Here is a 26,841-nt window from a genome sequence, read left to right on the forward strand (position 1 = left end):
GCCACCCAGATGCCCCTAGCCAAGATAATTTTTATAAAAAAGACAAGAGGGGGAGAAGTTGCCTTATCAGAAATCAACAGATGAATATATCCTAGGGCAGGATATATGATGCAGGGATGTTCATTACAGCCCTCTGTGTGAAAACTGCCTGCTGAAATCGGCCAAGGCATAAGAAATGGGGAAGCTGTGGCATAAAAAGACGGCCATTGAGCACTGGATCCTTTCAGATATCAAAAGTACAGCGAAACAACTGTGGGAAGTAGGGAATAGAATGTAAGTGGCATGTACCTTGTTTTGTTTTGTTTTTTTAAAGATTTTATTTTTATTTATTTGACAGAGATCACAAATAGGCAGAGAGGCAGGCAGAGAGAGAGAGAAAGAGAGAGAGGAAGGGAAGCAGACTCCCTGCTGAGCAGAGAACCCGATTCGGGGCTCGATTCCAGGACTCTGGGATCATGACCTGAGCTGAAGGCAGAGGCTTTAACCCACTGAGCCACCCAGGTGCCCCTTGTTGTATTTTTTAAGTGAAGTCTACACCCAGCTTGGGGCTCTAACTCACAATCACAAGATTAAGAATTGCATGCATCATCGACTGAGCCAGCCAGGTGCCCTGTAAGCATCATGCCCTTTAAAATGTAGCTAATAAATCTTAAAAGAGTGAGGTAGATCTGTACTGATATGGGGGGATGTCCAAATGTGCTTCCATGAGGAAACTAAGCTGCAGAAGTGTTCTTATGGTATGATCTCATTTGTGTTCAGGCAAATGGCACTGTTCTTCCCAGGAGCCCCTTCCTGGGAGAGGGTTATATCCTCCGCTCTGATCACACAAGCTTGCCTATGGTTCCTGCTTTGATTAGTGACATGGGACTAGAAGTCACTTGTACAGCATCCAAGGAGAGGTTTCAAAAGCCATCATGACATAACTTTTTTGCCCCCTGCCATGAGGCTGGCAAGACCCAGATAGAGATTGGACCTTTAGCCTGGATCTCAGGGTGAAGCACACACATCTGATAGAACTTCAGCCAATTTGCAGCTGACCTGTCCTGTGGAACAGCAAAATGTAAATCTTTAATATAGTAAGCCAGTGAGATTTGCAGGGTAATTCGTTTTAGCATAACTTACCAGAAGCTGACAGATATGTTGTTAAACAGAACCAAAACCAAACATAAGTGTGTTGTAAATGTATTTTTGAGCATGTCTATAGCATGTCTAGTATATCCTAGAGAAACTTTTCTTAAGTATATAAACAGATATGAACATGGATGCCTACTGCAGCATTTACTACAGCAAAAATTGAAATTAACCTGAATATACATCAATAAGGAAATGAAAAATTAAATCATATGTTAATATAGTGGAGAACTATAAAAGCAACTCAAAGTACCTCCATGTTTATCAACATAATTAAAACTCAGAAACATAATAATAGGCAAAAATAAAAGTTGCATGTGATTTCTATGAAGCTTAAAACAACAAAAATATTACATATTGTTTGAAAGATACATATATTGCAAGAGTAAAAACATTCACATGAATCATAAACATGACATTCAAAATAGAGGTTATTTCCACCGAAGGAAGGAAGAGGCTGGGATGATGGGATGCACAGAGGAATGAACTGTATTTGCAATGTTGTTTTTTTTTTTCTTTAAAAATATCTGAAGAGTGGTAAAGTATTAAGATTGACAAAGCTAGGTAATGAGTTTAAGAGTGTTTTGTTATTTTTTCTCAATTACTGACACACTTCATATTTTTAAAAAAGTGAATTTGTAAATGTGATGGACAAGTGTGAAGGCATTCAAGTAAACTTAAAAAACACAAAATCAGACTTATGATGTTCAGAGGTGCAGATTTTTGTAAAAATACAAAAATGAATTGGAATGATATAGTCTAAGTTCAAAATAGTGACTGGGTAAGAGATGGTGACAGGGAATGCAAGGGATAATTATTTTATTCTTGGTGCTTTTATGTTATTTCTAAATTTCTAAAATACAAATTATAATTAATAAGATACAAAATGTCTGAAAAGATAGAAAAATTATTAGCCACCATTGCCTATAAGGGAGTGTGATATGGGGGCGCCTAGGTAGCTCAGTGGGTTAAAGCTTCTGCCTTCGGCTCAGGTCATGATCCCAAGGTCCAGGATAGAGCCCCACAACGGGCTCTCTGCTCAGCAGGGAGCCTGCTTCCTCCTCTCTCTGCCTGCTTCTCTGCCTACTTGTGATCTCTGTCAAATAAATAAAATCTTAAAGAAAAGGGAGTGTGATATAGGTAATGGGAAGACTTTTTATTTTTCATGTGACATCCTTCTGTACTGCTTCAATTTTCATAGCAGTTAAATTAAGGGGGAATTTAAAAAAAATACATAAATGAGAAGGGTTACAGTGTAGTGCCAAATTGGATGATTTAAAAAGTAAGGAGCTAGAAATCATCTTTTCCAAATACTCCTCTTTTGAGTTGTGGAGACCAGAGCAAGACAGGTAGAATTACTGTTGGTAAACATTTCCACCCCTGCGCGCTTGTGGAATTGGTTCTCACTGTTCCCAGCCTTTGTATTTGGTAAATGGAATGTTGAAGAAATGGATGGATCCCAGTCACATCACTGGTAGGAGTCCTGAGTGATGCTCCAGCAGCTATGCTCCTGCGCCCTCTAGTGGTTGGAGGACTTTCCTCAGGGCCATTAGGTGTGTGAGTAATAGTATGTAGAGGGGGATTTGAGAAGAGTCTGGGACTTCCTTTCACCTCATTCGCTGTATTCTTCCGTTGTTTTATGTCAGACTTCCTCAAATAAAATTTTCTTTGAAGAAAGGGTTCCACAGCTCAAAACAGCAACTGACAGAAAAATCACTGGAGCAGAGCAATTCATACATTTGATCTGACATTAATTTTCAAACTAGGTAATTTTCTGGGTAATTTTCAAACTAGGAAGGACCTAGATTATCTGGTCTCGCACCCTCATTTACAAAGCCGATCCTAGGCATAGACAGGTAAAATGAAGATAGCCCAGGTCCCTTGCTAGGGAGGCACAGTTTCCTAGCATGGCTGTACACGGTCTTCATCCTGGTTTTCTGTTGTTTGTCTTAACTGAATTCAAAGCAGATCCCTCCTGATTCTCCTTAGACTCCACACTTCATGCAAAAAGCTTGTAGGAAAACTAGGTGGATTAGCAGAAGATGTAAAGCGGTGGTGACTAAATTGAACTTTGGTTTGATCAAGTAATCCTCAAGAAACCCCCAGAAGGGAAAATAGCCCTCTGTATATGTTTCTACACCTTGGCTCCCCTCCCCTTCTAAAAGGCGTAAATCTCCCCTGAAATGCCTCCCTAGCATTCAGAGCAATAAAGAGGTCACATTATAACTCCATAAATCTCCCTGGCTGGCTGGCTGGCTGGCTGCTGCCATTCCAGGAGGCGAAAGGGAAGTTGTTTCCTCTTGACAGCTGCTGGGCTGGAAGGAAAAGCCTTTTCCCTCCAGACCCATTGTCTTGGTCCCTGAGGGAGCTCGTCTAGCAATTTGTTCAGTATTTCCTTTTTATCCTGCCAGCGTATAACAAGCCAGAGAGGGGTTTCAGAGTCCACCGGGCCCAGACCGGCCTGGTTTAAGTCTACTCAAATGGCCCTGAGAGAGAGGGTCTGGCCAAAGCCCCTGCTCAGTCTTCCTAATTATAATAAAAGGAACGAGGTCTAAATGGGCAGTGTACATGTGTATAATTGAGCTTTAGAAGCCAAGTCAGATCCAGTGTTGCCTGGAGCCTGATCCTGCCTGTGGAAGCCTGTCTGGGGACCCCCTGAGACAGGAACCAGGGCACGGTGTGGGAAGACAGTGGGCGGTGAGACTGAGAACCCACTTGGAAAATGGGAGGAGGTAAGATGCTTGTATGGGAAATCAGAAAATAGAAACTGGCCTAAATAGAACCTGCTCTAAATTTAAAATAATGTTTCATGAAACAGTGGTGATATTACGGCATATTTATTTACTTATCGATTTTACATACAAAAAAATTATTTATTGCAAATAGGAAATAAATGAACATAGTTCAGTATTCAAAAGAGTCACAAGAATGTGAGAACAAAAGCATCCCTAAGCCACCTGGAGGTTCCCCTGAAAGTATTATCAGGGCAGTATTATCAACATTATCCGTTTTTTTGTCTGTCCTTCTACAGGTATTATTATATATGCAAACAGTGTGTGTATAGACTCCTCTTTTGTAAGAGGGTATCATATGTACAGTTCTGTACCTTGCCTCTCCTATTTCAAAGCGTATTTTGGAAAAGATTCCATATTAATACATGACAGATCTTTATTCTTTATGGCTACATAGTGTACTTTGAGTAAAACAGTTCCATATTGATTAACATATAAGTTGTTTCCCAATTCTCTGCTGTTGCAAAAACAAAACAAAACAACCGCACAATAGATATTCTCATATATGAGCCATTTTACACAAGTGCAAGTGCATCTGTAGGATAAATTCTGAATGAAAATCCATCTGAAAATGGAGTTTCTAGATCACATGGCCCATGCTTTTGCTAAGATATAATCCAGTTGTACTCCCCCTGGCCCCCAAAACCAGGCTGTACCATGTCACACTCACCATCAATGCAGGGACTGCTTGTTTCCCTCAACCCCACTCCCAGGGCACATTTCAATGACTGACTGATACAGGTTGGCAGGAGGCCTAGAGAGGGACATTTACGCACCCCAGAACCTGGAGGATGCAGAACCAGTGTTGGCGAGGCAGCTTTTGATTAGCTCTTCGTATACATCCCCGCACTTCCTGGTCCTATACGTTGGAAAGAGCCTTTCTCTTCCCTCCTGTGGGGTGGGAAGAATAGCTGCCGCCAGACTGAACACTCGGGCCCAGAGGGGGCTGACCCTGTGTGGGGGAGGCATTTGGGCCCAAGATAGAGAAGGCGTTTTGTCTTTGGAATGAGAGGATCCCAGGAAATTGAAGACATTAAGTAGACATCTCCAATCCTCCCATTCCTAGGCAGAGATGCTTTTTTAAAATTTCATTTAAATTTTTGTTAGTCATTTTGTAGGCACTTTATGTTCTGTAAAGTTCACTCATTTAAAGTGTATTCTTCAGGGGGGCCTGCCTGGCTCAGTAGGTAGAGCCTGCGACTCTCTGTCTCTCTCTTTTAAAAAAGATTTTATTTATTTATTTGACAGAGAAAGACAGGGAGAGAGGGAACACAAGCAGGGGAGGGGGTAGGGAGAAGCAGGCTTCCCACTGAGCAGGGAGCCCTATGTGGGGCTCAGTCTCAGGACCCCAGGATCATGCCCTGAGCCAAAGGCAGACGCTTTATGGCTGAGCCACCTAGGCGCCCCTGAGCATGGGACTCTTGATTGTGGGGTCATGGGTTCAAGCCCCATATTGGGCGTGGAGCGTACTTAAAAAATAAAATGAAAAGTGTACTATGCATGGGATTTTAGTATATTCAAGAGTTGTGCATTTATCTCCCAAGCAATTGTAGACCATTTTCAATACTCCAAAGAGAACCTCATACCTAGTAACAGTCACTGCCATTCCCTCTCCTTCCTGCCCCTGGCAACCACTATCTATGTCCTGTGTGTGGATTTGCCCATTCTGGATATTTCGTAGAAATGGAACCACACACTCAGTGGTCTCTTGGTGTTATTGTTAACTGTCCATTTCCCCCCAGGCTCTGGACCTTTGCCCTGCTGTTCCCAGTGCCTCCTGTGCTCCTCCCTAGATACACAGATGCTTATTTATTAATTGCTTCATTAATGAATTTAAACTGTGTTATGGGAGGAGAAAATCTTATGTAATTGTCATTTTAAAAATCAACTCATATTTTCCCATTTTTTTTCTTCTTATTGCATCTCAGTTTTCTTCCACATTTCCCTATCCATGGACCTTGGGGTTGTTTCCAGTATTTTGCCATGAACATCTTAAAAATAAACATTTCCCTCTGTCTTTTGGAGGGGGTGCCTTTGATGTGATCCAGGGTATTATTCGAACAGTTTCATCAGTGCATCATGGAGTTCTTTTCTGTATCTACCATCCATCTGTTATATAATTATATAGACACACATTATATACATATGAGAACCTCTGACCCTGTGTATTTACCTCAGTTGAATTATTACGTGTGTCCAGGAGTACGGCCAGGCTGTCAAGCAGAGCCTTAGATTTACAGCATTATTGCTGTCTTGTTAGAGACTTCAGGATGCTGGATTTTCTTGAAATCTGATCGGTCAATGTGCACTGGTTTCTGCTGTATGCCCAGTGCTGCAGATAGAGTGAATCAGCGTTAAGAGTGGTATGGTGCCGGGGAGGGCAAGGATCAGGTCACAGAATGTTCTGGAATCTCAATCTCACGTGAGTCACTCACCTTCTCTGGAACTTGGTTTCTTCCCTTGAATGTTCATGGAATCACCCAAACATCATTTCCAGTTTTTAAGACCCTAGGCCACCTGCCCTCTAGGAGACTTAGAGTTTAATGGAGATGAGTCAGCCCAAGGGGACCAATGATTAGGGGATGTTCAGAGCTAACCGATGGCATAGCCAATGAAGAAGGGAAGGAAGGGTGCAGTTTGGGCTCAGTACCCAGATTCCAAAAAGTGGCAGATGCTTTCAATTGCTAATGCCCACACAGCCTACTCTTGGCTGGAGCTGAGCCTAAGGCCAGACCCAGGGAGCTGAAGCAAACCAGAACCCTTGGAGCTGTGAGATATCAGCAGCCAACTAGGGAGCCCAGCATTTTGAGTAATTTTACACACCTCTTTCCTTGCATTCTGCATGCACCCTGTGTGGGAGGCAGTAAATCAGCCCAGTGATAAGTCACTTGGTGACACTGGGGAGAAATGAGTGCAGGGACTACAGAGGGAATAAGTGAGATGGTCTTACAGCCAGCAATCTGCTGAGAGGGGCCACGCATCCCGATTTTAAATTTGTTGTCCCAGAGTAATTACTTATCAGCTCCTCTCCCTCAGAAGTGTCTCATTCTAGAGGACGAATGAAGTGGCATCCTAGTCAGACCTTGCAGAAAAAGGGCAAGCCAGTGGTTCCATATTTTTTTTTTAAATATTTTATTCATTCATTTGACAGAGAGAAAGGTCACAAGTAGGCAGAGAGGCAGGAAGAGAGAGAGGGAGAAACAGGCTCCCCACTGAGCAGAGAGCCCGATGCGGGGCTCGATCCCAGGACCCTGAGATCACGACCCGAGCCGAAGGCAGAGACTCAAACCCAGTGGTTCCATATTTAAGAGGGTTGGTGTGTGGGGACGGGCATCAGGACTGGGTACCCGCTGGACACAGCAGCCTGTGGAGACTCAGGCTCTTGCAGGCTAACTGGTCTTAGCTCACACTCCGTGGGCCTCTGCCCGAGGTCCCACAGGGAGGACTCTAGACTTCTCATCCACTGGATGGCAATGGGCAGGAAGCAGGGAGAGTGAAGCCCAGAGAGAGAAGCCCAGAGGAGACAACTGGGCAAAACAGTGTTAGGACAAAGTAACAACATTAGGGAAAGTTTTACAAATAGGAATTACAAATTACAATTTGAGTATTCCCTTTTTTGCTTTGTTCATTGGGCTCCTTTAAAGATGGTATCCCACCTCATGGATCACAGTGGGAAGGGGCCATGGAGACCCTCTCCTGGGAGTGTATGAGGGTTTAATTTCCAGATCTGGCAAATGAAGTCATACGTCAGTCCCTAACACCATAGAACTTTTAATAGCAACGTGGCAGTCTCTGTCATGAATGGATTTAATTTTGTACAATGCCAAAGGCTCAGGACCCAGTCATCACTGAGGATCAACTTCAAATAGTACAACACCAAGAAATTTCTCCTGGGGCTAGAGAGTGACCCCGCACTTTGTGGGGAAACCTTTATGCTGTAATTCTAGTCTCATGTGTAGGAATTCTTGAAGGTCTCAAAATCTAATCACAAAAGTGAAGGCTAGGGAGCATTTCTTAATTTGGTGTGCTGAAGAGCATTGAAACAGATGTGCCTTCAGATGCTTCTGGGATCAGATGAGTCGGGAAAACAGAGCACCTGGTCCTGGACTTTTTGAGCCCCTGCCGCTAGCTGTGATATTGTGACTTTTAACTATCTTCCATATTCTGATTTTTGGACTGTTCCTGTTGACACTGCGGCTGGAGAAAAGGATTGGGTCCCAGTAGGGGGGTGAAGTCAGGAGCTGGAGCTCGTGGGATTCTGGGCCCACGGTTAAGAGACTGGTCAGTGAGTGTGGGTTTGCAATCCCAGCTGTGCTGCTGATTCAGCAGGATCTTCTCTGAGCCACGTTAAGCACATTAACGTTCTTCCAGAGCCTCCCACTCTGCCCCCATAGGAGCATAGACCACGTAGGACTGGGGACAGATATTCGGGGGCTTAGTAGATCTGCAAGGGAGGGGCAGTTGGTCACAGAAAGGAAAGACAAATGGTTGACTCTTTGCATAGTCCCTTCAGTGATGGGGTCTAGTCACAGATTGGAGCCTTCATCTCATCTTTCCCTTGTAATTTGTCAGTTCTCTTAGCGTATTAGGGGCTATCAGTTCTTGGCAAGGGACTGTAAATGTTTTTCTCCAGGCTCATTTGTTCTTTTACTTCCTCCTTTTGCTTTCTTTTTCTTTCTCTCTTCCTCCCTTCTTGGTTTTGGTGCTTTTTCCTTCCTCTCAGAATGTTCTTGCTTCTTCATGGGTGTTTTTTGTTTGTTTGTTTGTTTTGTTTTTTTTAACCTGAGTCGCATGCTTTAACTTTCCTTCCAAGCTTGAAGCCCGGCACGTAGATGAACGCTAGTATTTTTTGTTTGCGTGCAAGTGTGTGTGTAAAGGTGAAAATTTATTTCCATTACAATGACAATATTCACCTGGAGAAAAGTTTAAAGGTCTCTCACATCATCCAGTGACTATTAAGAAATGTAGCATGCTACATGTTTCATATAGATCATTCTCTGTTTCTTGATTGTAAGATGCTAAAAATGTTCTGCATCTCAGGGCACCATGGTCAGAATGGAATGGGTAATCTCCATGAGGCGCTGCCATTTTGTCCCTTAGCACCCGGAAGCAGCGGCCCTGGGCTCCAGGCTGGGCTACTCTGGCCAGGCCTGGCAGGAGCCGCTGCTGTTCGGTGGCTGCAAGAGCTTTCAGATTAGGTGCACTGATCCTTGCCAGCCCAGACGCTGCCTGAGTTGTGTCTGCCTTCCCCTTGGCAGCCCCTGTCACAGGCCAGGCCTGACAAAGCCCAGAAGACCAAAGACTCAGGCTGCCAGAAAAACCTCAGGATTTGTTTGTTCCTTGTGCCCCAGTCCCAGGCGCCGGCCCGAGGACAGAGCCAGGGTTGTCAGGAAATCCACGCACAATCTCTGGTGAACTTTGGATGGGACATGGGGCTGGGGTTCAGCAAGAGACATATGGGTGGGGCTGGGGACTTTGATCCTGAAGCCCCTTTGGCTCTGGGGAGGTCTCTGGGAAGGTACCTCCCCTTTCACTGCCCAGGCCCTGCATCCCCTCTGGCCCCTGTTTTATAGCATTGAATAGCTGCGCAGAGCATGGGCAGTTTCCATTGTGTTTCTGTGTCTTCTCTCCCCAGATAGATCGCAGCATGGTCTAGGACAGCTAGATGTGCAGCCGAGGGTGGAGGAGTGCGGGTGCGTGGTAGACCCCGGGAGCCATTGCTGCTGTCACATTTCGTGTAGTTCTTTGTTTTGGGTTGTGTATCTCCAGCTAGACCAACACAACTTGGAGCAGGATGTTTGCCCAGTTTTGTCTGATATATCTCTATGCCCAACCCTTGCTGCAGGGGCGAGGAGAGCAGGCACATGTCAGATGTTGGGGCGTCAGTGCCCCCACAGAAATAGTGAAGGGCCTGAGGTCGGTGGGGTCAGGAGGGTGAAGGGTGAAGGTGGAGGAGAGGGCTCGACATGGGCTCCGGCTTGAGACCAGGCTTTCCTTAGTGAGCGCAAGCCCCTCAGAAGACAGAAGGCCTGAGCAGAACTGGGCTCTGTGGCACCCACCTGGTGGCTTGGCACTCACGTTGGCAAGGTCCAGCGGTTGAGAGACAAATCCAGCTTTCAGGCAGTGCCCAGCAGATGTTGCTAAGCATGACCCTGGCCTCTGACTCCTTTCCCTTCTTTCTCCCCCTTTTCTCCTCTCCCTCATCCTCCTTTCCTTCTCCCAGTGTAGTCGGGGCACAGGGGTGCTCTTGCACCCCTGCTCTGGGGCCCCCACACAGACCAGGTCAGGCCACGCCCCACAGACAGAATCCAAAGGCAGAGAGACCGAGTGGTGGTGAAACAGAAGGGGATTTATTTCCGTGAGGCTGACAGCAGGAAACAGTGGATTAGCGTCTCAAAGACTGTCTCAAAGGCTCAGAAAATACTCTCAGGTTTAGGTAAGGAAAATGGGGAGGGGGCAAACATGGGTGGGTGCGTGCAAGTGGGCAGTGAGAGTCAAAGCCATCACTGTTCCGGAGTCCATCAGGGGCAGGATCTTGCTGGCCCAGGGTAGTCCTCCTTAAGAAAGGGGGTAGTTTTGATTCCCAGCATGGGATCCCTTGCCCTTTGGGTCTTCCATCTGAGCTCAGAGACAAACTGGAGAGAAGAACCCACCTGAAAAGTTTGAGGTCAAAATGGAGGCAGCCGAACTCCTCCTTCACCCTCCCTGACTTGCTTGTTAGCCCTGCCTGTGGGTGTGTTCCCCAAGATGGATGGAGCAGGTCAGGGGAGAGGTCGGAGTCTTGCCTTTGACTGCGTCACTTCTCTGTGGGGAAGTCAGGGGTGGGATCCTTCAACCTCCTGGCCCACATTTTTCTCTTCAGGCACTTAGGTAGAAGTAATCTGCCATAATTCTTAGGGACATCCCTACGAAATCGTATGCCTCAGAAATCAGGCTGTGTTTGCTTCCCTCTTTAAAAACAATGTTTTCCTAAGTGGGTCATGGATGGGGGTGAGGCGTTTGATCCCCATTCTCGGAGTTAGGGCCCAGTTCACTTTGTGTGTCTGATCGCTAAATGTCATACATTACAATTTCCCATGAGCAGCAGCCTTGTGGCCTCACAGGGATACACCATCAGCCGTGTGCTGCCATTCCTTCTCTGCCTGCAAGTCTCCAAGTTGGCCAGGTCTGAGAGTGGTACACAATTTACAATTCTGAGCCCACATGGCCCCCACCCCTGTGCTTTGCTTTGTGGAAAGGTCAGATTCCCAAATCTCCTAGCTCTTTTATCTATCCCCTCCCCCTGCAAAAACCCGGCACCAAGATTTGTCCTGGGTCTTCCAACTCCCTCTCCACCCCTCCAAACCTAACAATAATCCATCACTGTTATCTCATTTGGTGTTTACAAAGCACTTTACAGCCATTGTTGCGAGTTTTCCCTCTTATTTGCAAAGTACTTTACAACTATTATTACAAGTCTTTCCTCGGAGGTGGGGTAATGCTGACCCATTTCCGAGAGAGTTGGATTCTCACTGCCTTCTAAGTGGTTGGACCCATTCCTGTGATGCCCAGCACTGGAGAGGTAGGGCTTTCATAAGTGAAGGTCACAGCTGCACCCTTAAAAATCAGGCAGAGAAACTGGTTTCGGGGCCCCTGCCCACTTGCCCTTTGGGAAGTTCCACCCAGCGCGCTTCTAATGAAGGCATAAGAGATGATGGTTACCAGGGTTCACACCAGGGGATGTTCCTGCCACTGGGGCTCACTGCCTATTACCTCCCACTTCTGGCAGCCTGGCTGCTAAGCAGCAGGGTTTGAACTTCGCTCTCCCCTTTCTTCTGTCCAAGGTAGGGGTGTGTGTGTGTGTGTGATGCAAGAGAGGAAAATAGTCCCCCCATCGCGGACTGGGAGCTGCTCAAGGTGATCGAAAGTCTTTCTGTTTTTGTTTTAATTTTTTATCAGATTTTTTAAAAATTTTTATTTTTTAATTTTTTTAAAGATTTTATTTATTTATTTGACACAGAGAGATCACAAGTAGGCAGAGAGGCAGGCAGAGAGAGAGAGAGAGGGAAGCAGGCTCCCTGCTGAGCAGAGAGCCCGATGTGGGGCTCCATTCCAGGACTCTGGGATCATGACCTGAGCCGAAGGCAGAGGCATTAACCCACTGAGCCACCCAGATACCCCCAGATTTTTTTTTAAAAGAGACAACTATGGCATTCCAGAATGGCATTTTTAAGAGAAAAGTCCACTTTATAATAGCTGGTCTACCAAAAACTCCCTCCTCCCTGGGGGCCTTAGCTGCCATCAGGGTGGGCCTAGCAGTTTCTGTGTTGCCCTTTTAATGTGAGGTGATGGCCAAACATTTTCCTCGGTTGTTACCTGTTACCATGTCTTCATAATAATCATTTAAACTTCTGTAACATGTTACTGAGTAGGTTGGATGGCAAGCCTTTCTGGTAGAAAACATGGAAACTTCTGTAGATTTGGAGGGGTAGTGTGGACTGTAGAGAGACTGGGTACATCTGACAGGGTCCCTTGAGGAACCATGGCCTTGACCTCCTATCCCGTATTTTCCTTTGGCTACTGTCATTAACACCAGACCCTTTAATATGGGTCTGACTTCTGCACTTCCCACCCTAGACAAGAAATATCTGCCATACAAATCCCAGCTTGGTTAAGGTGTGTTCTGAAAATGAGTTGAGCATTATTATTAACTCATTATTGGTATTTTGGCCCAATTTGCCCAACTCGGTTATTAGCCATCTGAGAATAAGGTTCCCTCTTAGCTTTTGGGACATAATGGCAGAGGCTCAGTAAATACTTGTTAGTGACAAATACCTATTTGCCAACCTCCAGGGCCTTTTCCTGGCCAGTAAAATAATTGCCTTGAATGTAACCTATTCTGTGAGACAAGTGTGAAGGAGTTTTCTAAGGCAAACCTTTGGGTCGGGGTTTCAATAAGGCCAGTAAGTAGCAGAGAAACCTGTACTTGCTAGGATGGCTTCTTCATTGAGATTCTGCCCCTGCATATAAAACCAGAAGTGTGAAGAGAAGAGATTTCCCCTCCAAAAGAGGACCAGATTATGAGGTTTTTGTCTCTAGGGTCTTCTTGAGATAAACCAGAACATGAGAAAGAAGCCCGTTTGTCTATCTGTTTTTTTGGTATTTTCAAAAAGGTTTTATTAATTTATTTGAGACTTGAGAGAGTATGAGCAGGGAGGAGGGACAGAGGGAGAAGCAGACTCCCCACTGAGCAGGGAGCCTGATGCAGGACTCGATTCCAGGACCCCAAGAGGCAGATGCAAGAGGCTGAGCCACCCAGTGACCCCTGGTTTGCTATCTTTATTTATTTATTTATTTTTAAAGATTTTATTTATTTATTAGAGAGAGAGAGAGAGCATGAGAGGAGAGGGGTCAGTGGGAGAAGCAGACCCCCTGCCGAGCAGGGAGCCGGATGCGGGACTTGATCCCGGGACTCCAGGATCATGACCTGGTAGTCACTTAACCAACTGAGCCACCCAGCCGCCCCGGTTTGCTATCTTTAAGATTTTTTTTTTAATTTTTTTTTATTTATTTGACAGAGAGAGAGATCACAAGTAGGCAGAGAGGCAGGCAGAGAGAGAGAGGAGGAAGCAGGCTCCCCGTGGAGCAGAGAGCCCGATGCGGGGCTCGATCCCAGGACCCTGAGATCATGACCTGAGCCGAAGGCAGCGGCTTAATCCACTGAGCCACCCAGGCGCCCCCCGGTTTGCTATCTTTAAAAGGAGGAGAGTGTGATTCTTTATCTGTGAGACCTACATACTGGAATATTTATGAATGAAATGGTAGAGTGTCTGGGATTTCCTTCAGTTATTCAGGATGGAGGAAAGAGGGTGGAGAGAGCCATGGGAAAAGACTGGCCACAAGTTGTTGGAGACTGGATGATGATTAAATAAGAGTTCATCCTGTCCACTTTTGAGTGTGTTTAAACCTTTCCATAATTAAAAACAAAAAAACAAAAAATCCCACAAAGCATTAGCTTTGGCTTGGGAAAATGATCTGAAACAGTCCTCCATCCCCAAGCACGATTTAGGCTCGAAGACCACATATTGGTTCAATTTTGAGGCTGGAGTGCCATCTAGTGTTCACTGCAAACACCCGCCCAAAGGACGACATTGCAAGTGCCTCTCCTTGCTCCAAGGTCCTTCTGTGAACAGGGTTGACTGTCTCCCGGCAAGGGCAGCCCTTGGCGGGTTTGGAGGTGGAGGTGGCTGTGATGGTGGCGAGGGTGGTGTGCGGGCTCATTCCTTGCCTCACCCTGGCGCAGGGAAGCAAACTGGGACGGGAGTTGTCGTTCTGTATGTGGCTCTGGAAGCAGGTGACCTTGCTGGAGGGTTCTCAGTGTGACCCAGGTGCAAAAATAGCCTCTCTTGTGACCGGTGTGTGCTCAGCTCCCTGGCCTGAGCAAATAGCCCCTCACACCTGCACATTGTTGACTCGGTGTGGACACACAGCTACTTGTTTGCAGGTGCAAATGACTGTTTGTGTACCCAGAGTTGAGGGAGGGCCCCACACCATCCTCTTCTTCAGCCCACGTTCCCTTACAGCAAGTAACTGGGCCACAGTACTAGCAGAATGTGTGACTTAAAACCCAGTGCTAGGTCCTGGTGGAGGGAGAGCTCTTAAAACCCCTCCTCTCCAAGTATCCCCCACCCTGTTAAGAGAGAGGAATCCACTCTTGCCTCTGGTAGTAGGATAAGAATAGTCCAAATACCAGGGTAGCTGCATTTAGGGACAGAAAATCTGGGTGGAATATAAAATATTCTTCAAAATACGAAGCATTGTATATGGAGTCAGGGAGATTTCTGGAAGTTCTGAGCCAGGCTTTATACAGGTCATACAGAATAAGAAACCTGGCCCAGCCTATCTCAAGCAGGGCAACTGCAATGGGCATGAGTGAAATTTGTAAATTGTAAAATTCTATAGACCTGGACAACAGAGGTCGGGGAGTGAGTGAGTGCAGGAGACTGAGAGTGGTGGCGGTGTGCCCAGGGAAGTGAGTGACCCTAAGTCACCATTGCTTGCAATATGGACCTGTATTTTATGGACCAATAAGCAGGAAAAACTGTCAAACTCTGATACAGCATATCATACAGATACACTGAAATGACAAAAATGAGCAAAAATGAATCACAGCCCTTTTTGCAGGGCAGTTTGAAAATTTCAAAAACTTTCCAAAAATGTAGTCCCTTTGGTTCAGTAATTCTACTCCTAGAGGAGTATCCAAAGGAATAGGCAGAAATGCTAAGATTTGTGCACAAAATGAGCAGAAACTGGGTAGAGATTAAATAAAAGTTTAATGATAATGAAGGATGGCACATTGATATGATGGGATTCTGTACTATGCTAAAATGAGTTGATGAAAAATTTCTAATTTGGAAAACATGCCTTGGTATCGTGCAAAAAAATAGGCTCAAAATTATGTAGCTTGACCTCGACTAGGCAAAGTATGTGTCAAGACATGAAGTATTGCAAAGGTTAGAATAGAACAAAAGGTTAATAACACTGGTGATCTTGGAATCAGAGGATTACATATCATTCAAATTTTCTTTTTTTTTAATTTGACAGAGAGAAACACAGCAAGAGAGGGAACACAAGCAGGGGGAGTGGGAGAGGGAGAAGCAGGCTTCCTGCTGAGCAGGGAGCCTGATGCAGGGCTCCGTCCCAGGACACCTGGGATCATGACCTGAGCCCAAGGCAGATGCTTAATGCCTGAGCCACCCAGGCACCCCCATTTGTATTTTCTTTACACATTTTATTTTCTAAATTTTCTGGAGTAAATCTTTTGTTTGTTTTCCTATTTTTATTGAAAGCGAAAAGGAATCTCAACTTTGAAGGGACAAAAGAGGGGAGAAAGGTCTGGGCGGAATTCAGTGTTGGGTGAGAACCTCAGGGCTAGGGGCTCTGAAGGAGAGAGAGGGACGAGAATGCAGCCTGCTGGCCATCGCTGGTCGAGTCTTCCTTTCCTCGTGACCAGTGAGAGCCTTGCTGCAACTGCCGGCGATACCCAGGAGTATGACTGTCTGCTTCCCTTGACAGTCCTGTGAGCTGAGCCTCCAGTGCTTGAGGTCCGAGCCCGGAAAAGGGAGGCCCCCCAAGCTGATCCACCTTGTACTCCTTGCAAGGAGAGGGCATCATGTGCTCGGCCTCTGGATTCTCCGAAGTTAAGGTTTCTGGGCACAAACAGGAAGAATTAATCCTCCGTCTTCTTTTCCACCCAGTAGATATGTTTGATGACTTCTCGGAAGGCAGGGAGTGTGTCAACTGTGGGGCCATGTCCACCCCGCTCTGGAGGCGCGACGGGACGGGGCATTACCTGTGCAACGCCTGCGGCCTCTACCACAAGATGAATGGCATCAACCGGCCCCTGATCAAGCCCCAGCGCCGGCTGGTAAGCACGGACCCCGACTGCTCAAGTCTGCCTGTCTCTCCCTCTCTCGGCAGCTGGCGTCGGGGCTCAAGCTTGGTGGGAAATTCCCAGGGTCTGAATTTTGGACTTCAGGTCATCTTTTTTATATTTTATTTTTTTGTTTTTAAAAAAGATTTTATTTATTTATTTAAGAGAGATTGAGCACAAGCAGGGGGAGGGGCAGAGGGAGAGGGAGGAACAGACACCCTGCTGAGCAGGGAGCCCCACAAGGTGGGGCTTGATCTTGGGACTCTGGTATCATGACCTGAGCCATAGGCAGAAACTTAACCGACTGCGCCCCTCAGGTGCCCCTCAAGTCATCTTTAAAAAAGAAGGTATGGATGGGTGGCAACACAGTAGTTTCTGATACCTTTAGAGTTAGCTCCAGCTGCGAGGATGTTCCAGACCATCTAGTTTAAGCCCTTCGTTATGCAGAAGTGAAAAGTGAGGCTCGGCACAGCCAACAGCCTCACCTGCGGTCACAGGGATACCAACTCTCCCATCTGGAACCAGAGTCCGGGCTTCCTGGTTCCCAGTCCAACCTTGCCTTGGACGTCTCCTGTTTTCACATCAACCCCACGAGGAAGGGGAACTCTTCCTTACCCTGTTTTCAGCTGATGGGTTAATAAAACCCAAAGCCCAAGGGGAGATTAAGCAGGGTGTGCTGGGCCCTATGGCTGGGAAGGTTTGTAATGGGGTTTTTGGTTCTTGGCTCTGTGCTCTTTTCTAGTATAATTTGATTTGGGCCAACACAAACTAGGCTTCATGTGTATTAGGGAGGGAGGAACAGAGGGGTTAAGCCCTAACGGTTAACTTTCTTGGGGTCCCGAGGCCCATCCAGCCCCTGATGACACTTGAATGCAGTAATTCTTCCTCACATTTATTCTACTTTTGAGGAAAGCTTTTCTGCCCCCAGGGCCCTGTCTGAGGAATGATTGATATGCCACTAATGCCAGTGAGGATTAGAATTCACTGTCCTCCTGCGGCTGAAGTCCCTGTACTGCCCCCCTCCCAGCCTGGAGGGCTAACTTGAGGAGAGAATCTGGCCCTTCAACTGCTCGGAGGTTCTCCTTCAGGGCTCCTCTGCCAGATGACCTCGCCACCCACTCAGGGCGGGCCAGCCCCTGGGGGCTCCCCCGACCTAAAGCAGCAGCGGCGGGCCTTCCGCTTGGACATGAAGGGTCTGCTTCTCTGTTGCAGTCGGCTTCCCGCCGGGTGGGCCTGTCCTGTGCCAACTGCCAGACCACAACCACCACGCTGTGGCGCCGCAACGCTGAGGGTGAGCCGGTGTGCAATGCCTGCGGCCTCTACATGAAGCTCCATGGCGTGAGTAGCCCATCCCGCCCCTGCCCCCCAGCCGCACCAGCGTCCCCATCCCCTAGCTCTCACTGGTCCTGCCACTTGCAGACTTGACGTCATCGTTGCCCTCTCTGCAAAGACACTGAGATTTGGAAGGAACCTTAAAGGCTGTCTTGGACCATGTGGGCTGCCATAAAGCACCGCAGACCTCGTGGCTTGTGTACAGCAGACATTTATTTCTACATTCCTAGAGGCTGGGAGTCCGAGCTCTGGAGCCGGTGTGGTTAAAGGCTGGTGTAGATTTGGGGGAATGATCTCTTATGGTATTGATTGGCATGTGACTTACTGCAAGTGTTCATTGGGAAATTTCCCTCGCAGTACTTTTTTTTTTTTTTTTTTTAAGATTTTGTTTATTTGACACACACACAGAGAGAGAGAGAGAACACTCAAGCAGGGGGAGTGGCAGACAGAGGGAGAGGGAGAAGCAGACTCCCCTGCTGAGCAAGGAGCCCAATGTGGCACTTGATCCCAGGACCCTGAGATCATGACCTGAGCAGAAATCAGGAGTCTGATGCCCAATGAACTGAGGCACCCAGGTGTCCCTGGCAGTACTTATTAAGGATAAAAAACACACATATCTTTTGACCAGCAGCTCTGCTTTTGGGAAGCTAGCCTGTAAAACGATAAAAGAATCAGTATGTAATGACATTTGAACTGTTTATTGCTGCAGCATTTGTACTGGCAAAAACTAGAAACCATCCTAAAGCCTCATAAAGGAATGGTTGATTAAATTGTGGTGATATTATGATGGGGAGTATTGTGCAGAAATTTAAGAAATACCAAATTAGAGCCATGTATCTTGACTTGGAGTAACAAAAAAGCACATTGTGAAGTAATATACATACTATGCCCCCATACTATGGGGGTGTGGTTGTGTTAAACACAGACAGATACAGATGGATGGGTGGATGAGCACACACGTACATACATGTGTAGATCTGTATGTGTGCGTACATGTTGGCAGATGTTTTCAAGTGTAAGAAACGTAAGAGGCCGGTACTCCAGTTGCCCCATAGGACAGGAGTGATGACCGAGGGATGGTGGGGGGGCATTATTACCTTAGTCTTCATGAATCTTCTCATGTTTTCTTTCTTTTTTTAAATTAGTTTTTTAGTTTTAATTCCAGTGTAGTTAACATATGGTATTATTTTAGTTTCAGGTGTGCAATATAGTGATTCAACAGGTTTTTTTTTTTAGTTTACTTGAGGGAGGGGAAGAGTAGAGGGAAAGGGAGAGAGAGTATTAAGCAGACCCTGTGCTGAGCAGAGAGCCTGTGCCAACACAGGGCTTGATCTCACAACCCTGAGGTCGTGACTTGAGCCAAAACCAAGAGTCAGACACTTAGTCAGCCACCCAGGTGCCCCAGTGATCCAACAATTCTGTACATTGTTCAGTGCTCCTCATGAGATGTGTACCATGTTTTCTTGTTAGTGAGAAAGAAAAAAATAGCCAAAATATAGTTAAGACCAGTCATAAGAAAATATACCTCTTTCTGCAGAAAAGTTTATCAAGGATGTTTGTTGAGTCACTGTGATAGAGAGAATGGAGGAAAAAAACCCTCAGTAGGGAAATGGTTGAAGAAACTCATGTTCTTCAATAGGGGAATGGTAGAAGAAATGGGGAAAGGAATATTATGCAGGTATTAAAAAGATTTTGTCCTTAAAAAAATTTAAAAAAATAGAATTAGAAAATGACCCTGCAATCCCACTTCTGGGTATAGATCCAAAAAGAATGGAAAGCAGAGCCTTGAACAGATATGCGTGTCCTCATGTCCACAGTAGCATTATTCACAATAGCCAAAGGTGAAAGCAACCCAAGTGTCCACAGTTGGGTAAGCAAAATGTGGTCTGTTCTTGCAATGGATTACCAGTCAGCCTTTAAAAGGACATCCGGACACACAGTACCAGGTGGATGAATGTTGAAGTCATCATGCTAAGTGAAAGAAGTCAGTCACAAAGGACAAGTTCCATGTGATTCTACTTACACGAGGTACCCAGACTAATCAAACTCATAGAGACAGAAAGTAGAATAGGGGCTGCCAGGGGCTGGCAAACGGGGAAATAGGGAGTTCGTGTTTAATGAGGACAGAGTTTCAGTTTTCAAGATGAGAAGTGATCTGGAGACAGAAGGTGGTGATGGTTGCATGACGTTGTGAATATCCTTAACACTACTAGAAAGGGTTGAGATGATAGATTTTATGTTATGTGTATTTTACACAATTTTTTTTAAAGTATTGAGGTTGGTGGGCATAAACATGAGGGCTATATTCTTCTGAGGTCAGGATGGGCTTCAAATGGGCCAAAGTCAGGGTTGGGGGCTAGAGAGAAGAGAGGACACTTTCCTCCAAAGGTGGGAATACTGTTGGATCCAACTCTCAGTTGACCAGAAGGCAGGTTCAGGTTCATCTAACCAGCTGCATTTCTCTTAACCATTCCATGGGGGTTTTTTTGTTGTTGTTGTTTTTAAGATTTTATTTATTTATTTGACAGAGATCACAAGTAGGCAGAAAGGCAGGCAGAGAGAGAGAGAGAGGAGGAAGCAAGCTCCTCACTGAGCAGACAGCCCGCTGTGGGGCTCCATCCCAGGACCCTGTGATCATGACCTGAGCTGAAGGCAGAGGCTTTAACCCACTGAGCCACCCAGGCACCCCTTAACCATTCCATGTTTAATCTCTGAAGTGGGTAATTACTTTTCTTTCAGTGTTTCAAGCATGGCCTTTATGAATCCCATCCAGGAGACAAGCAGGGACCAGGAATTAAAAGATTTGGTTGACCTGGCCTAAGAAACCAAATGTGGGGAAGTCATGCTATTTAAAAATACTTGAAAGATGATCTAACAAGCCTCTTCCCCAGACCGTTGTCTAGGCACCTGTGCGTGGTTCAAGAGCATGACACTTGACAGTCACTGCTTGTTTATGAGAAGTCAGTGCAATAAAAGTGTTGTCCATGGCAGTTTATCTCAGGACCTGGCCACAGGGCAGTGTCCCCAACAGGATCTCTTGTTGCTCCCCACCCCCCATGGAAAGACCACATTTGGCCCCAACTAGACTTAACGCAGTGCTGAACTGCTCTAAGTAGAGTGACTTGAACTCTCAATTCACGGGGGCTGGCCCAGTGTCTGCCTATTTTCTTGGCATAATTATTAATAGCACCCCCTTGTCCTTTTCATCGTGTCCTGATTTTGCTGATAAACTAAAGTTTTTGCAAAAACTGTTCCTGCTGCCTGAAATGCCTGCCCCTTGTCTACTTGCTGACCTCCCACAACTTAGGCATCACCTCCTGAGTGAAGCCTTCATTGATATGGTCTTGTACCACTTCCCCTCCTCCCTAGCTGGGAACACAGCTTAGTGTTTCTTCTCCATTCTCCCACATCACCTATGAGTTTGGTTGTTTCCTGCTTGTCTGTCTTTCCCAGTCAACTGAAACTCTGGAGGGAAGGAATGTTGCCTTTACGCCTGTATTTCTCTAGGGTGAGTGTAACACAGCGTGTAGTAAAGGAGCTCAATACATATTTGATTTCTTTCTCCAGGTGTGCCTGGGGCTGACTCACCTAGTCCCAGCCCTGAGGTTTGTAGAGGAATTGCTTTGATGTTGCCTTCTCATAGTGTGTGTGCATGTTTAAATACTGTAACAGATCATGTATAAGTGGAAAACCATATATATTGACTTGTAACCCTCTAGGTCCCAAGGCCTCTTGCAATGCGGAAAGAGGGGATTCAGACCAGAAAACGGAAGCCCAAGAACCTTAATAAATCTAAGACACCAGCAGGTGAGGAAAAGAATTGTGAGTAATTGTATGACTAACTCCGTGGCCCTTGGAGTATGTGAAAACCAGGTATTCTTGGCTGGGTGGGCCAGCCCAGGCTAGTGAGGCATGAGAGCATTGTGCAGCCCCCACTATTCAGGACAGAATGATAACCCAGGGAGAAGTAGCATCACCATGCAACATCTGGGGAGCTTTTAAAGCAGGCTCAGTTCAAGGTGCGTGATGACTGCCAGGTGCAAAGGCACTAGTGGGCCAGCTGGAGCGGTTGGGAGCCAGAAACAGAAAAGAACACTACTTGTCCCTCCATCTTCTTTGCTGCAGCCGGCCATTCAAGAGCTCAGTTCCTTTATGTTCTCCTTGAGATAACTGGGATCTAGGAAGACAGGACCCCATCAGTAAGCCTTGATTTGTAAGCCAGTGCACAGTTAACATCATGTAGTACCTAGCATTTTAGAAAGCTGTTTTACCATTAGTAGTTCATTGGTCCTTAAAGCTCCCCATATGACTCATTATCCCCATTTTACTCCTGAGCAAACTGAGGCGCAGAGAGGTTAGTAACTTAGCTAGAGTCACACAGCCATGAGTGGGTAGACCTGGAATTAAACCCCAAGGTTTTACACTTCCGGGTCCGTATTCCATCGCAGGCGCTGTACCATCTCAGTTTCTAGGTGAAGAGTGAGGACGACTCATGTTCCTATCAAGAGTGCTCCCTCCTCAGCACCGCTACCCAATTAAAGATTTCACGGGAAGTAACTGCCATTGCACAGAAAATAAATCAGCTGATCCGATGGGAACTTTATCTTTTAATCTAAGGCATGACAAACAGATTTCCCCTTTCCACTGCTGAGACCATAGCCAAAGTTCTCCTTTCCCAGATTCCACAGCGCTTACCCCTTCGGGCAGTAAGTCTCGCTAGAATTTTCCATGTCCCAGCCCAGTGGCCCTCTGCCTCTCTGCCTGTGTCCACACTGTTGTAGAAGTACAGCACCATGTCCTGGGGAACGTCATGACCTTATATGCCGCAGGGACAGGGAGAGCGAGCATTTAGTTCAGGGGAACAGCCCCATCTCCGAAATTCCAGATCCAGGGAGCCAGATTAGGCAGCAAAACCTCATGTGAACAGATTCCGCTATTTATAGCCTTTATTTATCTCATGTGTGGAGATTGACGTATTTTGCTGCAGAACCATGAATGTACTTCATTAAGGGGTGTTGCCTCAGGCACCACTGGAAGTATTCTGTAACATACTGTATTAAAATCCAGACACTTTTGAATCCTGAGACACATGTGATCTCAAGGGTTTGGAATCCGGGGTGGTGAGCCCGTCCCTTGAGAAAGTTCCCTTGAAATTCCGGTATTTTCGTGTGTCCCATTTTGAGAACCGCTGCCTAGCACTCATGAAGGACCCTGCCTCCCTCCCTGGCAACTATAAATAACGCCGTTAGCATGGACCTACTCTGGCTGTCTCCAAGGACTGCCATCCCTTTGCCCCTGCCGCTGGTCTGGGTGTCCTGACTCTGCCTTATTCTAGGTCCCTCGGGTGGTGAGAGCCTTCCTCCCGCCAGCAGCGCTTCCAGCAACTCCAGCAACGCAGCCACCAGCAGCAGCGAAGAGATGCGTCCCATCAAGACAGAGCCCGGGCTGTCGTCCCACTACGGGCACAGCAGCTCCATGTCCCAGGTACACCCCTCCCCAGGCGGGGGGCATAGGACCGCCGGTGGGACGGTGGTACCCCGCCAAGGACCAGGTGGCTGGGTCAGCACTGGAACACGGGAGCTGTAGCTGGGCCCCAGCAGGTGGCAGCAGGAGTTGCTTGGTGGCCTTGGGGCCCCACTGAGGCTAGAGGTTGTCTGCATGAGGGTCTGTTTTAACACATCTGATCAAGTTAGGATGATTTGGGCACACAGCTGTGACACACAAATGTTGAGTAGCTCCTCCATGCTGGGACCTTTGGACACAGGGAATGCGAAGGGACACATTGGGACACAACCCACAACCTGAGTCAGGCTGTGTGCCTTGAGGGATGGCCATATGACTGTAGCGGGCTGTACAAGGTGGCACATGGGCTTTCTGGGCAAGCCTGTCTCCTAAGTGAGAGGTGGTTTGGCCTTCACCTTGAAGGATGGATAGATTTTTTTTAAGATTTTATTTATTGGGACGCCTGGGTGGCTCAGTTGGTTGGACGACTGCCTTTGGCTCAGGTCGTGGTCCCGGAGTCCCGGGATCGAGTCCCGCATCGGGCTCCCGGCTCCACGGGGAGTCTGCTTCTCTCTTTGACCTTCTCCTCGCTCATGCTCTCTCTCTCTATCTCTCTCTCAAATAAATAAATAAAACCTTAAAAAAAAAAGATTTTATTTATTCATTTGAGAGAGAGAGAACAAGCGCAAGAGAGAGCACAAGTCTGGGGGAGGGGCAGAGGGAGAAGCAGACTCCCCAGTGAGCAGGAAGCCCAATGCCGATGCCGGGATTCAATCCCAGGACTCTGGGATCATGACCTGAGTGGAAGGCAGATGCTTAACGACTGAGCCACCCAGGGGCCTCAGGATGGATAGATTTTAACAGGGAGAGGGGAAGGAAGATGACCCTCTTGGCATGGGCAAAGGTGTGGAAACTACAAGGGGCAGGGTGGGTGGGCACAGAGGGTTGGTGTGGAGGTCACGGGCACGGTGCCATTTGATGAGGGTCAGCTACAGCTCTGGCCTCAAAATGTGTCCTGAAGACGGGTCAGCAAAACTATCATTTCCCTCTTTCGAATATGATGGCATTCCGACTCCCCAACCCCTTCCCTCTTTGGTTCCCCTGTTTGGGATGAGGATAGTCCCACACTTGGTTACTGTTTCCTGTTAGTCCTGATCTGTTCTCCACGTGCACTTGAGGGAGGCTATATCCTAAAAAGCTTTTTACTGTCAAGGTAAAGAAGCTGTTCTCATAGAACCAGGAGAGCCAGGAGCCCCTTCTGGGCATGGAGATCTGATGGTGATGGTGATAAAACCATAGAAAATGTCTCATGTAACTATCAGAGCCTTCTGAGAAACCACAATATCCACACCCCTACTGGGTCCCAGTGCTCAGAAGCAGCAAATGAATCACACAGACCCTTCACATCCCATGGCACAGGGGTTTGGAAAAACGAGACACGTGCTGCTTGGTTTCTTATCCTGACCTTGTCCTCGGGTCCTCTCCCCTCATCCCTTTCCTGGTGGGGGAGCCAGCCTGGGGACATCTGTGTCATGGGGCTCCCCTTCCCAGCCCAGACCCTCCCCATCCCGAGTCCTGAGGAATGACTCCATTGAGCTCATCTTATACTTTTTGCTTACAGACATTCTCAGTCAGTGCGATGTCCAGCCACGGGCCCTCCATCCACCCGGTCCTCTCAGCCCTGAAACTCTCCCCACAAGGCTACGCATCTTCTGTCAGCCAGTCACCGCAGCCCAGCTCCAAGCAGGACCCTTGGAACAGTCTGGCCTTGTCTGACAGTCATGGGGACATAATCACTGCATAATGTCACCTCCTTCCCTCCTCAGATTCCTGCACGGACTTGGGACTTGGAGGACGGCAGCGATGAGGCTCTGGGGCCCCAGGAGCCAGCCCGTTCTGTTGGGGAATGACTCCAGAAGAACAACTGGGAAGAAACTTGAAATTGACAGTTTGGTTAGGGGAAGTGGGTGTTGGATTTTGTCAGATGCCTTTTCAAGGGTGGGCTCCTGGGAAGAGCCCAGACTCTGACCTGGAAGAACCCACCCTTCACCATGAGCACATTTAAGCCCCTTCTGTGGACTAAGAGACTTCTCTCTTGTTTTCCACCCCAACCCTCCCCTGCAAGAGACTCGATGTCCTTTTGCCCTTCCCTTCCACCACTGTGGCCTGAGATGGTGGTTTTTTTCCATGGTGTTCCCAGCACTGGGGTTCTGAGGGTGGGTGGAGGTGGCTAGGCGCTGGGACCCCTGGTCCAGCCTGAACCAGGGCACCTGTTTGACGTGTGTGGATGCAACAAGCCCCTCCAGGCCGCTGCTGCCTCTGTCCAGCACTCCCCCTTCAGGCTTGGCACACCCCTGCATTCCTCAGTACCGAATCTTGACCCAGGAAGTGTCGGGTGTGGCCCCGATGCCACTGAATGCTTCACGGGGACAGGGAGGAGAGGGCCGCTTCACCCACTGCAAGGTGTGCCTTGGCCACATCACACCTTGGCAACTTCGCCTCTCCCGAGTTCCTTTCCCTGGCTCTCGGCTCAAACCTCCAGTCCCTTCTCCTCACCGCCCAAGGCCTCTGAAAATAAAAATCCCTCCACTGCTGAGTGATTCAGCTCTGCCTTCAGCTTGAACAGGTGTCTCGCTCTGCAAAACAGGAGCTCGGCAGTCTAGCCACAGCAGCCTCCCCTTCAGCCGTGCCCCAAATCCTTCTTCCACCCTGTCACCCACAGTCAGGGTCCGAGGAAGTACATAAAGGTTCTGCTGCTAAAGCAAGTTTGACAAACACTCATCTAAGACTTGAGATCCTTCCGGAGAGCATGTCTGGTGGACACCATCCCCGGGGCTGGGGCCGGCCCCTGGGCGGGGCAGGGGCTTTCTGTGGATTCTGGCTCTCTTGTACTTGGATCTCGCTGACGGCCGCTCTTGTTCTGTAGAGATGTGCCTCTTGGTCAGACAGCAGGCCAAGTTCATCCAAGGGGTGTGGAGCTCCAGCACCTGCTTCCTTTCCTCAGCAGGAAGTCTGAGTCTCTTGTCCGGGAATCAAACAGCTCCGGATGTTGCAACATCAAAGCAAACAAACACAACAAAACCGAACTCAGATGGAAAGACGATGACAGAGAAGACACGGAGGGTGGGCCCTGTGGGAGCCTCCAGCCCTGTGCTCATCTGGAATTGGCCTTCTTCGGTCTGAGTTGCTGTTCCTGCCCGTGATGCTGGGGCTCACAGAGACTCCTCTTTCCTGGGCCTCCTCAGCAGCAGAGCTATAGCTGACTGTGGCCTTCCTACATTCTCCCCTCAGAGGCCCAGCTCCCGACCCCCAAATCCTCCTGGCTGTAGCAGAGAATATTTTTAAGCCAAGATTCTGTTTTAATCATCATTTACATCGCTTTCTTCCATGAAGGCCACCCTCGTGTACCTTCCTAACCCACAAACCTGTTAACATTGTCTTAAGGTGGAATGGCTGTAAAATCAGTATTTAACTAATAAATTCATCTGTACTCCTCTTTTCCTTCTCCTCCTTCAGAGGTCATTATTACTGGGAGGCTTGATGCTGCCCTTTGCGAGGTAGTCCGGAGTCACGGAGGCCCCTTCGCGGATCTGCCCATAGACTGCACAAAATTGTGTTCTCCATTCACTCATTTATGACAGTTGGCCAGGACTTCTATATGAGATGGTAGCT

General features: G+C 47.4%; 1 protein-coding gene across 7 annotated transcripts in view; it reads left to right on the top strand.

The window, feature by feature from the left end:
- GATA4 (GATA binding protein 4) overlaps window positions 1–26,670 on the top strand; it is an 83,425-nt gene extending 56,755 nt beyond the window's left edge. For 6 of the 7 annotated variants that reach the window (XM_045988160.1, XM_045988151.1, XM_045988184.1 and 3 more), the window contains 5 exons: window positions 16,160–16,329; window positions 17,548–17,673; window positions 21,387–21,474; window positions 23,003–23,151; window positions 24,791–26,670. In XM_045988160.1, the coding sequence (XP_045844116.1) occupies window positions 16,160–16,329; window positions 17,548–17,673; window positions 21,387–21,474; window positions 23,003–23,151; window positions 24,791–24,973 (716 nt within the window). In that variant the 3' untranslated portion in view covers window positions 24,974–26,670. The remainder of the gene's footprint in view (window positions 1–16,159; window positions 16,330–17,547; window positions 17,674–21,386; window positions 21,475–23,002; window positions 23,152–24,790) is intronic. The other variant, XM_045988192.1, reaches the window with a different exon arrangement.
- Window positions 26,671–26,841: the final 171 nt, after the last annotated feature.

This window comes from Meles meles, chromosome 2 (assembly GCF_922984935.1).
Source record: "Meles meles chromosome 2, mMelMel3.1 paternal haplotype, whole genome shotgun sequence".
NCBI classification, from domain to species: Eukaryota; Metazoa; Chordata; class Mammalia; order Carnivora; family Mustelidae; genus Meles; species Meles meles.